Genomic DNA, 14,284 nt, shown 5'->3' with positions numbered 1-14,284 from the left:
AAAATGAAGAAATTAAAAATTGTGTACAACAAATAGAAAAAAGTGTATATACACACAAAAAAAGCAATAGATATAAGTCACTGATAGGGCTTAGGAACCTGTCTCACCCATTCTGTAGTAGAAAGAAAGAAACTCTGATTTAACATGCAGTTCTTCAGTAGAATAAACTCCTGTATGAAGGTCCAAGATCAATTCTTATTGGATTTCTGCACCTTTGGCCGACTACATGTCCTAATGTCCCTTCACACGGTCAGGGCCATAGAAGGGATTCTACATCCCGAGCGCGCAGCCCCGGATTCACCTGATACCTCCTTACCTCCATACCATCTCGACTGACCTCCTAACCGTGTGAAGGGACATTAATAGTCGGCCAAATGTGCAGCAATCTAATAATAACATTTGTACTAACAGCATTAAGTCTTTTGGGATAACCAGTCTTCCACTCTGACTTGAAATAAGGTTTCCTCTACTTTTTGGCAGATAAACTCTAAGAGTTTTATAAGAGAATAAGAGAATTGGTCAAGGGTATGCCAAGTTAATGTTAATTTTCTCTCTTCCGATGACTTCTTATGGAGTACACTGGCCTAGATCCATGTGCACGTGTTAAAAAATTAACAAAAAAAAGAGCCTAAAAACAAACAAAAAAAGAAACCAGCTTGTAATCAAGATAAAGAATTCAGGGAGCTCGGGCAAAACAAAAATGTTGAAATAAAAAATAAATTAGCAAAATCAGCAATCTCTTTTCAGTTCTACATCCCAAAATGGTTACTTAAAGGGACACTATAGGGGGGCGGGGCCTGACCGCCATGCTGACCGGTCGCATGCGGGAGAGGCTCCTGCAAAAGCTAGCCATCTGGGCCGAATACTATGGCATCAACTGTTCTTATCTCAGCCAAGAGGTACAGCAAAGTGAGCAGGGAGCTGTGGGCACTACTGCAGACCCCAAGATCGGGAGCTTTGGAGACCCGGAGGGTTATACACAGCTTTGGAGCCTGCGGCCTAAACGGGAGAGAAGCAGGGTGGACGGCCGCCACTCTGCTCTATATTCTAGCAGCCACACAGCAGCCCTGTGACACTCCTCACAGGCCCCGTTCCCCCCCCTCCCCCCCATGGACCGGGGGGGTTATCCCGGTCCACAGTGGAGAGATCCGGCGCCATCAGGAGCAGATCCCACAGATCTTAGCCTGCTTTCGGACACCCGCGCTTTTTATACAAAATGGCGGCCTCACAGTCTGGAATGGCAAAGCTGACTGCCAGCAGACAGGAACCACAACACAGCTACAGGCGGGCTGAAGCACCCACCCCTGCACTGTCAAGCCACTCAGCTGAGGAAATGGCAGCCCAAGCCTGTGTGCTTGGCGACTGGGTCCGGCCCCAATGCTGCACTCCAGGGCATTGAGACGTGCGAGGATGTGCCTCACATCGCAACCTAGCGCCTGGACGAATCACCCCAGCCAAGACCCCCAGATAAAGAACCAGGGCTTAAACCGATGGAGCGGTACTTGCCGAATTCTCCTACCTGCTGGAGCCCTGCCGACGCTTCCTGCACACGGGTCAGCGGCGGGAGAGTGCCGGGGATCATGTACCGGAGGGGACTGTGTTCTGCCCTTGCCTGTCGCACCCAGTTTGACTTTTTGTTACTCACCACCTTTTCGCTTTGTTTTCGCGCTGCGCTGGGTCTCCCATGTCGCACAACACTACACTTGTGTTCAGGCTACTCAGGCCTGATGTGCCTAAATATAATGTATGTCTTGGAAACAAACACAAATAGGCATAAAAGCGGTGATGCATAGATGGCGCTGCGAGGATACTCTACAAAATAAGCGTGTTAAAAATTTACTTAAATGCATAGGCAACAAGCGAGATTTAACACTAAACTTGTAGAAAAGATGTCTGTTCCACTCTCCTTGCAAAATACTCATGTCATACAAATCCTTGTTTTAAGCTTGTAAAATCTACCTTTTCCTAACATAGGGTCTCTAGCCTGTAATTTTCTATGCCTGCTATTACTTACAAAAAATTGTGCTGTATATTCAAATGCCATGTAACAGAAATGTCTTGTTTTATTAATATTTCTTGCCAACGCTGTTGTGGCATTGGAGAAAATCTATGTTAAACTCATGCACACAAAAATAAAGAATTAAAAAAAAAAAAAAAGGGACACTATAGTCACCTGAACAACTTTACCTTAATGAAGCACTTTTGGTGTATAGAACATGCCCCTGCAGCCTCACTGCTCAATCCTCTGCCATTTAGGAGTTAAATCCCTTTGTTTATGAACCCTGGTCACACCTCCCTGCATGTGACTTGCACAGCCTTCCATAAACACTTCCTGTAAAGAGAGCCCTATTTAGGCTTTCTTTATTGCAAGTTCTGTTTAATTAAGATTTTCTTATCCCCTGCTATGTTAATAGCTTGCTAGACCCTGCAAGAGCCCCCTGTATGTGATTAAAGTTCAATTTAGAGATTGAGGTACAATTATTTAAGGTAAATTATATCTGTTTAAAAGTGAAAACAGTTTTTTTTTCATGCAGGCTCTATCAATCATGGCCAGGAGAGGTGTGGCTAGGGCTACAAAGTGATTTAACTCCTAAATGACAGTGAATTGAGCAGTGAAATTGCAGGGGAATGGTCTATACACTAAAACTGCTTTATTTAGCTAAAGTAATTTAGGTGACTATAGTGTTCCTTTAACAAAATAGCTCATTCTTGTTTTAGATATGCATCATCTACACACCATGCACCAGGAAAACTAACAACGGTAAGGCAAAACATTGTGTGGAATTTGTGTACCAACTCCAATACAGAGGTCAGGTGACAAATGCTAGTAGAGTAGAGTCATGTTCACTCAACAACATTCTTCTCATAGGACCTGCTCTCATGTCAACAACAAAATGCACATAATTCTACAAAAATGTAACAGTGTACACAGTATGAATGAGAAGTTAGAATTATAAACATTATTTGACCATTTACTGCAAGTTATAAAATTCATATTTTAGGAACAACATTGGTCACCAATATTGAAGATGTAAAGCTCAATATTTAAGTTCACAGAAATCAACATTTACTGTATACATGAACAGATATATTTTAAAGAAACCAAGAGCATTAGTATAAAAGTCATCCTTTCCATTAGCAGTTCATTAACTGCTACCATGAGCAAGTTAGACAATGTCAACATTTCAATAAATCTGCAGTAAGATAAACAGACTTGTGGACCACTTGGGTAAATTGATCTACTAGTATCACACTGGTATCTTGAAACCTTAAACACTCTAAAACCAAGAAAAAACATGGCAGGTATAATAAGTATGGTGAAGACTAAAGGGGATAATGCATTATGAATCAGCCCGTCAAGAATGCTCATATACATTTATAACCTTGCCAACATGGGATTAATTGATTAAAACCACAATGTTTTTTCCAATTCCTATTACGTGTCTGTTATTTCTTTTAGAAATATTAAATACAAGGTTATCAAGATCAAATTTTTCTCATATATCCATATTTAGAAGTGTTTGAGTTTGATTCATTTAATGTTTAGAAATTAAATCTATAATCACGTGTAATATTAGGTTGTGCACATGCCAAAGTTTTTTTTCAATAAAAGGATGAACATGTATTGATCAGTTAATCATAAAATATATTTAATAAAACAAGCAATCATGTCTTAAATATTTATTGAAATTGCCATCTATTTTTTTTTTCTTTATACACATTTGAAATATAAGACCTAGAATTCCAATACACTATAGGTAAAAATGTGTGTACAGACATATATTTACTTTTCATGTGGTTTCTTTTTATCATCAGCCAGATCAGGAACAATCAAAATTAGCACAGACTACAGATAGAGCAATAAATTGAGGGCAAGGATGACAGATCACCACATGTGCCACACCATGGAACACATGGCACAACATGTGTCTTCTTTCTTGTACCTTTCACCCGCTTTAAGGGACCTGTGTGTAATGTGGGAATGCTTTTAAACTAAGCTAACAACTTTACCTAGCAATAATCAAGACCTATTTATACCACCTGTTACAATAAAATATATTAGAAGCATTATTCTCCCTGTTTTGCTTTGATTGAGTAAAGTTCCTATTTGATTTTGCTAACCATACATACATTTCAGTATTTCACAGTTACAGATCATGGAACATTTTAGTTTTGCCTCTATAAAATAAAATGTGAAACTAAGAAAGGACTTGAGAGTTTTGTAAAAGGAACCCGTGAATTTGTGGCTGTTGAAAAAATGAATAGGACATTCATAGGCGTGCACAGCCTATTGCATTAGGGTGTGCACCCAAAAGCACAAACACACGCCGCGTGTATTTGTATATATATATATGTATAAATAAAAAGTTCAAGGTCTGGCACTCTACCTTAAAGATGATGCAAAATGTAAAAAAGCCTCGGTGCTGCAGAGCGTAGGTATGTATGCAGAAAATAGATAGAGCACTCCAGAGGTCTTTGTTCAAAAGTGGTTTATTCAGTGAAGAGAATCAACGTTTCGACCCTAAGGTCTTTGTCAAGATAATAAAACAAGTGCAACAGTGACATTATATAGCCTAACCAATAACAAAGTAATCACTAACCTGAGAAAGCTGTGTATCCCCAAACCATGTGTGAACGCTATGCTGTAATTGGAACCGGTGCCGTGGTGATTCTGTCGGCGGATAGTGACATCACAAAAATGCGACCGGAAGAGGTCGTGAAGGTGTATCTGGGTAACCTAGGCAACGGTCCGTGAAAAATGTAAATGTGCTGTGTAGTGAAGTAACAGTGGCTAAAAGAATATGGGCAAAAGATTACGTTACTGATTGAACTGGATGATATGAGAAAAAAAAGAAAAATTATAGGCGTTAGCTAGCCATATGACCGGTGATAGTAATGGCAGGCAGGATGATGTGTATCGAAGAGTAAAACACTCCGGAGTGTGTGGAGGGTATAAACCACCAAATAGAGACTAAGTGGATAGTATATAAGAAAAAGAGAATAAGAATAAGAGTAAGTGATACCTAAAACAGATAAGAAGATAGGAGATGAGAATAAAGAAGTAGAAAAAATAGAAAAAATAAAAAAAGTGGAAAAGATAGAAGAATAAAAAATAGAAAGTGGGAGAAAATGTAATAATAAATAAATGAAATAATGAGGAAGAAGGTATACTATGGATATAGAAACATAACATGCATAAAAATAGAGTAATGGAAATGGACGTGATCAAATAGATGAATAAACAGAAGAGTAAATGAATACATAAATAGAAAAATAAATAAAAAATCCGTGAAGGATATTGCTGGTGACAGTGCATGACGGTAAAAGTATAAACTAATGGAAGGGCTATTAAAGACCGGAGAGAGTGGGTGTGTGAATATATGAATGAGTGAATGCAGCGCTACGACTACTGTACAGAGTAATAGAGGATGTGAGTGTATGGCAGAGAGAAGTGATGAAAGTAAAGAAGAATATAGTGACTGAGATACAACATAACATCACTGTCTGTAAGTAGCTATATAGAGCTATAAAGTATAACATCCAGTGGTGTATATATAGAATATACCCATATTATCAAATCTAGATAAAATATATGAATAAATGAGGCCTTAGGCAACTGACAGGATGAGCAGATCAAAGAAGATTAACCGAAGATGGACAATGCCCACTCTTCATACTAAGTCGATAATGAACGTAAGTGTACTAACTGTATAACTATAAATACAAATTCAGACCAATGGGTACATTCGAGGAGGCAATAAAACACTATTCAAATGGTTCATAGCAAGAAAAGGGTAACGTGATTAAGAATCACTTAGAGGAGACTTTCAAAAAGCGTCCAAAAAAATTCTTGAAAAAATTCGAGAAAAATTCGAAAAAAATATATATTTAAAACATATTCAACGAATGTCCAAAAAAGCATTGAAGGAGACGTATTCATTAAGGCCCCTGGGATGTACAGTGTCCAGTGTTTTGATCCAATATGTCTCACGTTGGAGCAAGATCCTAGAGCGATCACCCCCCCCTAGAGAAGGGGGGATGTGATCGATGGCCATAAACTTGAGAGTGGGAAGTCGATGGTTCATCTCCAAGAAGTGCTTGGCCACCGGTTTATCTGTCTTGTTATCCCTGAAAGCAGTCCCGTACTGTAAGATCAGTTTTCCCCACGTAGTATAGACCGCAGGGGCAGGATATTAAATAGACTACGTGGGTGGTAAGGCAAGTGATATAATGTTTGATGGAATAACGTTTCCCTGAATGTGGGTGGGCGAATGAGGAGCCTGTGAGCATATGGCCACATGTAACACAGTTGGTGCATTTAAAGCAGCCTGTTTTGTTGTGAATTTTCAACGTCTCATATTGTTCAGGGCGATCACTTTTAACCAAGATATCTCTAAGGTTCCGGTTACGTTTAAAAGCAATGCGGGGAGGATGAGAAAAGGCTGAATGTAATATGGGGTCAGATGACAGTAAGTCCCATCTTCTGCGAATAGACTTGGCCATTTGGTCACTGGCCGTGTGGTATAACAGAGGTAGGGTGACAATCCTAGGTTTATTAGACGGTGTCATCAGTTGTGCATCAGACTTGTTGTAAATCGCCAGAGCTCTGTCTAAGGAGCGTTTCAATGTTGGATATGAGTATCCCCTTTTCAGAAATGCTTGTTGCATCGTGGAGATCTGTACTTCAGTGTTGTTCGGGTCTGAGTTGTTCCTTAAAACTCTGAGGAACTGTGAGATCGGCAATGATCTTTTAAGTGCTCCAGGATGGAAGCTTGTGGCGTGAAGGAATGTGTTACGATCCGAGCTCTTCTTGAATAAAGTGTAGCCAATGGAATGATGGGAACGATAGATTTCTACATCAAGGAATTGGATTCTCTCAATATTACAGCTATGGCTAAATCGCACTGGTGAACTGATCATATTGAGCTCGTGGATCATGATTTCAAAGGATGAAGGAGGACCTGCCCAAAGCATGAGGATATCGTCCACATATCTCAGATATAATATGAGGTGTGATTGGTACCTCGATAAAATATATTTCTGTTCATACGCGTACATGTAACTATTCGCATAGTTCGGAGCTATGGCTGATCCCATCGCAGTCCCTGTTTGTTGAATATAAAAAGATTTCTCAAAACGAAAATAATTGTTACTTAACGTAAACTCAAGACATTCCAAAAGAAATTCAATGGGAGGTCCATTGTATTGGTTAGATTGAATAAGTGTCTGTCTCATGGCATCCACCCCCTCAGAATGAGGTATAATCGTGTATAAATTTTTCACGTCTACAGTTGCCAGAGTAATAGGGCCCTCAGGGAGGGTAATGAGTTTGAGTTTTGAGAGAAGATCTTGTGTGTCTTTGAGACACGTAGGTATTGATAATGTAGGTGTTTTGCAATGGTGATCGATGAATTTGGCCAACGGTTCCAGTATCCCTCGTTTGGCAGAGACGATGGGACGTCCGGGGGGATTTTGAGCATCTTTATGAACCTTAGGTAAGGTATACAGTAAGGGAATTTTGGGATGCAGATCCATCAAATAATTAGCAGTTTGATCATCAAGCCAGCCGGCCGTGACACCCCGGTTGATCAATGCTTGTAGTTTCTGGGTTATGTTCTTAGTGGGGTCAAACGTGATCCTCTTGTATGTGGTGGTATCAGATAATTGTCTAAGTATTTCCGTACGGTAGGATTCATAGTTCTGTATGACAATTGCTCCGCCTTTGTCGGCCGGTCTGATGGTGATGTTTTTGTCGTTAGCAAGGTCCTCAAGTGCCTTATGTTCCTTCATCGTGAGGTTGTATGGACCAGACTTGGATTCAGAAAATATTTGATGTGTATCTTTCTTGACTAAACTAGAAAAGCATTTGATAGACGGGTGGGATGTTTTACCTCTGGAGTGCTCTATCTATTTTCTGCATATATATGTATATATATACACACACAAACATACATACACTGCTGTGTGAGGGTGCTGTGTGTGAGGGTGCTGTGTGTGAGGGTGCTGGTAGTGTGCTATGTGGGTGAGGGTATTTGTGTGTGTGTGTGTGTTTGTAAGGGTGCTGTTAATGTACTTTGGGTGAGGGTGCTGTTTGTGTGTGAGGGTTCTGTTTGTGTGCTGTGTGTGAGGGTACTGGTAGTCTGTTGTGTGTGTGTGTGTGTGTGTGTGTTAGGGTTCTGTTAGTGTGCTGTGTGAGGGTGCTGTGTGTGTGTGGGTGCTGTTAGTATTAGGAATACATCTTTGCATACTTAACACTAAAGTGTTCCTTTAATAGGATGGAATAACTATACATTTTTTTCCCATTTATTCATTTTTTTGAATGAATGTTTTATTGATGTGCAATATCTATCAGGGACTCATCAGAGAATAAAAAACACATGGGACGTTGTAAAAGCATTTTAAATTAGTGAGATATTCAGGATTGTAAAGATATTCTTACATTGTTTGTCAGTATCATACACTACTTTCCTCTTAGAGATGACTTAACTTTAGAAATGGCCCAGTATGGGAAGCAGTTTAAGGGACACCATAGTCACCAGAACAACTACAGCTTATTGAATTTGTTTGGGTGAGTAGAATCATTACTTTCAGGCTTTTTGCTGTAAACACTTCTCAGAGAAAATGCAGTGTTTACATTACAGCTTAGTGATAACTTCACTGGCCACTCCCCAGATAGCTGTTAGAGATCCTTCCTGGGTCATGGGTGTGTAAAATGCATCCAAACATTCAGTATCTCCTCCCTCTGAATGCAGACACTGAACTTTCCTCATAGAGATTCATTGATTCCATTAATCTCTATGAGTAGATGCTGATTGGCCAGGGCTGTGTTTGAATCATGCTGGCTCTGCCCCTGATCTGCCTCTTTGTCAGTCTCAGCCAATCCCATGGGGAAGCATTGTGATTGGATCAGGCTACCACTTCTGCGGACAGCTTGTTTTTCTGAGGCAAACAGCATGCAGATCTACAGCTTCATGCTTGAATACAGTAAGATTTTGCTATATTTATGGAGGCATGAGGGTCCCAGGGGGGCTAGATGGTGGTTTTAACACTATAGGGTCAGGAATACATGTTTGTGTTCCTGACCCTATAGTGATCCTTTAATACATGTCTCTATGAACATACACTGCTCATAGTCATGAGAAAGTTAGACATGTACTTTAGGAAAGTGTCAACTTTATTGGGATTGGCAGATGTTTAAGGCCTAGATTAGTATTTAGGAAAAAGGGTGCGCTCCCTTTTTCCTATATTGTCGTTTTTTAGTGTTTTATGAGCTATTGCACTTTATAAGGGAGCCGCTTTTAAAGTTTTAATACTTATATTGTAGACGTGTATTGAGCGCCTTTGGTTACTTGTTCTTTTCTGGTGCTAGATTAGTATTTGTGTGTAGATTTAGTGTGTGCATGCATTTGTATTGCCAATATGTGTTTGAGAGCAGGTGAGTGTTTGTATATTCAGTGTCTGTATGTATTTGTGTGTCAATGTGTGTGAGGTGTGTGTCACTATCAATAGATAACCCCCATCCTTTAAACAGTAGGGATTCTTCACAAAATAATTTTACTCCTATGTTTAGCAAAACCTTGTTTTTAATATTTATGTTATCTATTTGTTTATGACCACAAAAAAGTATTTAAGGAAATATTCCTTAAATGTTTAAAGGAATATGGCTAGTATCTCCAGTAATCCTTATCGTAATATACAGTTTTACAGTCGTGAGGTTACACACTTTAATATATGCATCTGGTAAAATTGTCTTGACAGGACAACTGAAGCACACATTGTGCAAGAATGCATGTGAGCGAGAGACATACAAATAAATTATCTTATTTTTCTTATTGCAACAATGCTTTTTTAAAATTCAAAAATGTGCTTTAGCCCCACCCCATTGTCTCTCGTGTTTAAGAGGAAGTCATGAGGAAACGTACAACTGTACATTATACCATGAACCTATGCACCAAGCTCATTAAAGCAGATGGTGATATAATCACGTGTGAGAATTCCCAATCATAATTTCAATAAACAAAAAGTCACAAAGAATTGGGTCCTGGAGAAAAATAACACACTATTAACTTGTATTAAAATAGAGACATTTAAAGGAGAGTATTGTTTTTAACGTACATTCTTACTTTGTTATACCCATTAAAACGGTTATCCATTCTGCAGTGCCCATTAAACATTATTGCCTGCTCAAAAAGTTTGATGTTTATTTCAAGCAAGATTACTATAGAGTATGATTGAAAGGTACCTTTAATAATATATTCTCAAAAAACGAAACTCTAAGAATAAATTGTATAAACTATAAAACATGAAGTGGGTTAAGGACTATTTAAGGTAATGTACCAATAATAGTAAGAGTTAGAATAATTTATAGGTAAGAGACATAGGTTTGTTAGGACAATCCATATTTGAGTACCCTGTACTACCATACCGGCTTTCCCAAATGAACATCACTTATGACAATAGAGAAAGGTCCCAAGTGGCATAGTGCACGTATACAACTAAACATGCCTCAGCTGGACAAGGTCATTAGAGGTCATTTGTGCCCATTTGAAAGTGGTTCTGCTGCGTTTAGCCGCCCCTTTTTGGCAGGCTGACAGAATTACATGTCTGCATAAGGTCCAAGCATAACAGGGTGACTCTGGCCATTTCAGGCACACTGACATGCATCTTTTTTGGATCTACCCCTTATGCTGGGGTACATGCATTTTGATTACCATGCACGCAATATACAATGGATCACTACATATTGGCAGTCCATGTATACAACTTGATTGTCCATAAACCTTACAAATACAGAGTTCACATAAAAGGTGCATTGATAAAATAGTAATCCATACATCTGCAATATGGATTCGTATCAGTATACCATTACAGTAAAACATTCTTTTACCCTGCTTTGTTTTCATCTCGAGAATTGAATAGGCTATAACAAGCTTACCCTTTAGAATCTTCTAACTTTCACCTCTATTCACCTCTATTCATCTCTATTGTATTAAACTCTTCAAAGCTTTATTTTTGCAAGGTAAATAGCATTCGCTGAAGCGGTCTCATGGCATTACATGTCTGACAATAATGGGCTACTGTACAGAGAAATAATGTAGATATGGCACAGCAAAGCTAATAAGGGCTTCTGAAATAATTCACATTCACACTGAGGTGACTCAGAGCTCTCAGTGGTAGCTTATCTTCTTGAGGTACAACAGCTTTTGGAAGGCCAGATATAATCCTGGATTAGATATTGATGTGTACTGTACATGGCCTGCTTCAACACGTGCACTAAAATATGAGTGCATCTGCTGTGCCTGCTGAAATAAATACAATTCATACAGCTACATAAACCGAATTGTTCTTATAAAGCCATATAGGAGCAATTGCAAAAACAAACAAACAAAAAAAACAGGTAATGTCCTCCTCATTTATTCTGTAGCATAAATTTCACATTTTACTCACCTGTGCGACATCTGAAACATTGACTATTTTCTTAGACTGTGCCACAAATCCAAGAACTCCAGTATCTAAAGGAAACACAATCTCAGAATCTGGGGATACCAAACATTCCTCCAAGGTGGAATCTTTGTTAACATTAAAAAGTCTGGTGGCAAGTTCAGCAGTACCATTCCTCATGCGATACATGAAGAGACTCATACGATCTGCCTGGATAATAAAAGACAACTTCTTGAGTACACTGAAGACACATCTTTCAGCATTGAGGTTTTCCTGAAAGCCCCTAATGAGGTCAAACACAATCTCACTCTCCTCCACACTGGACATAGAATGATAATGGGAGAAATCAACATTTGTCTTGTTGGTGCTGAGCAGGTCAGATATGATCCCAGGCCTGAATTTAAGGTCATAATATTCTTTAGCAAAGACAGGATTTGTATCCAGAAATTTCTCCACTGCCTCCTCCGACAACCCACTCATGATGAGAATTGTTCCTTCAACTCAATGGAAATCACACTGCACTTTAACCAGGAAATGCCTCTGAATCCAACTGAAACAAAAAAATACAATTAGGTAGGGGTGAAAATTTCGGAAACCCAGGGAGATCCAGGAATCCCCTGGGTCTTTCTCCTTCAGGGGACGGAAGGAGAAATTGTTCTCATGCCATCTTCTTTCTCTGAGCTGTAAGCCTGATTTGGAACAATGCGTGTAAGATGATTCTTAGCAAGGCAAGCATTATTCCACTAATAGTGAAGGTGAAATGAGGATTAACCTGATCATTTTAAATGGTCACATGACATCTCTGTAATCCACTACCCAATCAAGTTAAAGGCTGCAGGCCATTGCCAATGATACTGTAGCCAGTGCAGATGGCAGATTAAGAAACTGTAAAGAAAGAGAGCGTCGTGTTTACAAGACGACAGTAGATAATACTTTGCACATAATGCATTATGCTGTTAAAGGCTTACACTAACATTATCTATAAAGGCCTATTTAAAGGGAGGTTTGAGTACCTTTGGTATTCATAGATAGATATTAACCCCCTTTCAATACCACACCACGGCTTAATGATGTGCAAATTAACAAATCTCTTAAGTTAAAAGGAAGAAAATAGTCACAAATAAAAAGAAAATGACTCCATACCATGTGCAACTGGAATTCCGTTATGGCCCAGACCTGCACATGTTTATTATAGTAAGATTTAACTACTTACAAGGGCAAAAATTATAAAACATGCTACGGAATATGCTGGCGCTATATAAATACCAGTAATAATAATTATAATGATATCCAAAAAATGGTTTGGATACTGCTACAAATAGCTTATTATCCAGCTTTTCCCTCTCTGCTCTCTGGATATATATCCTATCCTCGTGCAGGTCAGGCTCCGCCCCAGAGCACTAAAGTATTTGAAGAGTGTAACTATGAGTAGATTAGCTATGCTCTCAATGATGAGGGAGCTGAAAGTCCATGAATTTGTGTAAACTTAATTTTTGAGTACATGAGGAGAGATTCTTGAATGCACAAGGAGAGATGATTCCAGAGACAGGAAATAGAGGCGATGGATAGGAAGAAATGGAAGACATGAATGAGAGTTGGGATCCTTGGAAAATACGTTTTTTTAGGGAAATGAGGGGAAGGCTAAACACCAGAAACTGAGAGACAGGAACAGAGTAAAAGAGAAAGATAACAGCAAAGGACAAAATAGGAGAATTAGAAATTAATGCATACTGTGAATAGGCAGGACCTTCCTAGACAAAAAAGGAATCATTTGGAAGTATAGAGTTGAAATCTGGTTTATGATGCTCCCAATAGTGTGCATCTACCACTAAGAGGTATATAGAGACTATTACGAAGAAGTGAATGTTAGTAATTGTAACGGATCACCTGGCACCCCGACTGGGTACCTCCATTGAAGGATGCTCCTAGCGCTCCTGAGGACTTCAAGCACTGCAGTAGACACCACAACCACCGACTCTGAGAAGCATAGAAATCCTCTCTAGCATATGAATGCTGTATACAGCCGAATAGGAAAAACCATACGATAGGTTTACACTCCTAGCAGTCAAACTGGAACAGCATACAACGAATCCTTCCCCCCAATAACGAGACGACACATCACCTTGAGGGTAAAACAGGAACTCTCGACTGGCTCATCCAGCCTGGCTTTTATTACAATGATACACATACAGGCCACACCCAGGGGGAGGCATAAAACAACCAATCATATACATGGTTCAGCCCACACATCCCCTCCTCTCAGATAACATTAAACCCAATGATCTGGTACACTTTTTCAGCCCAGTTCTGGATGTACCCCAAAAACAGGGGGTACACCTTTAAATCCAGCATAGCCCTTATTCAGGGGGACAACATACTCAAAATTCAAGTCATTCGGATGAATTGTTCGGCAGATATGGGTTTCCAAAGATTTGACCGACCGCATGGGTAAAGTATCCGAAAACAGTTCCATGCATTTTGGCCCTGCGGTCGGTCACAAACAAGGGAATGAAAACAGACGAATTGCCTGTGTTATAGAGCCTGGAGAGGGTTTGAATGAATTCCCTTGTTTGTGGGGTTCTTTCTACCGAACGGCGGGTCATTCGGTAGTTTCTATACGAATTTCTGGAAGTATGGAGGTCTCAGCGGTGTTTGCCTAGTCAAGTGTCCGATTTTAGTTCCAGACACTCGACGGCAAAACACCGCTGTTCGGTAGTTTAAGATGGCCGCCGCCACATGTTTGTTTCCCGAATGGCGGCCACCCAAAGGACAAAGAATACATTACACTGATTGCCAATTACCCGTTTGCAACATTGTTGCAAACTGTAATTGGAGGCACACT

The 14,284-nt window shown here is 39.6% G+C and overlaps 1 protein-coding gene across 2 annotated transcripts in view; it reads right to left on the bottom strand.

Moving 5' to 3' along the window:
- PDE6A (phosphodiesterase 6A) overlaps nucleotides 1–12,171 on the bottom strand; it is an 83,196-nt gene extending 71,025 nt beyond the window's left edge. For both annotated transcript variants that reach the window (XM_063447332.1, XM_063447333.1), the window contains exon 1: nucleotides 11,449–12,171. In XM_063447332.1, coding sequence (XP_063303402.1) covers nucleotides 11,449–11,922 — 474 coding nt within the window. In that variant the 5' untranslated portion in view covers nucleotides 11,923–12,171. The remainder of the gene's footprint in view (nucleotides 1–11,448) is intronic.
- Nucleotides 12,172–14,284: the final 2,113 nt, after the last annotated feature.

The sequence above is a fragment of the Pelobates fuscus genome, chromosome 3 (assembly GCF_036172605.1).
Source record: "Pelobates fuscus isolate aPelFus1 chromosome 3, aPelFus1.pri, whole genome shotgun sequence".
In the NCBI taxonomy this organism is placed as follows: domain Eukaryota; kingdom Metazoa; phylum Chordata; class Amphibia; order Anura; family Pelobatidae; genus Pelobates; species Pelobates fuscus.
This window is presented reverse-complemented; position numbering and strand designations above follow the sequence as displayed.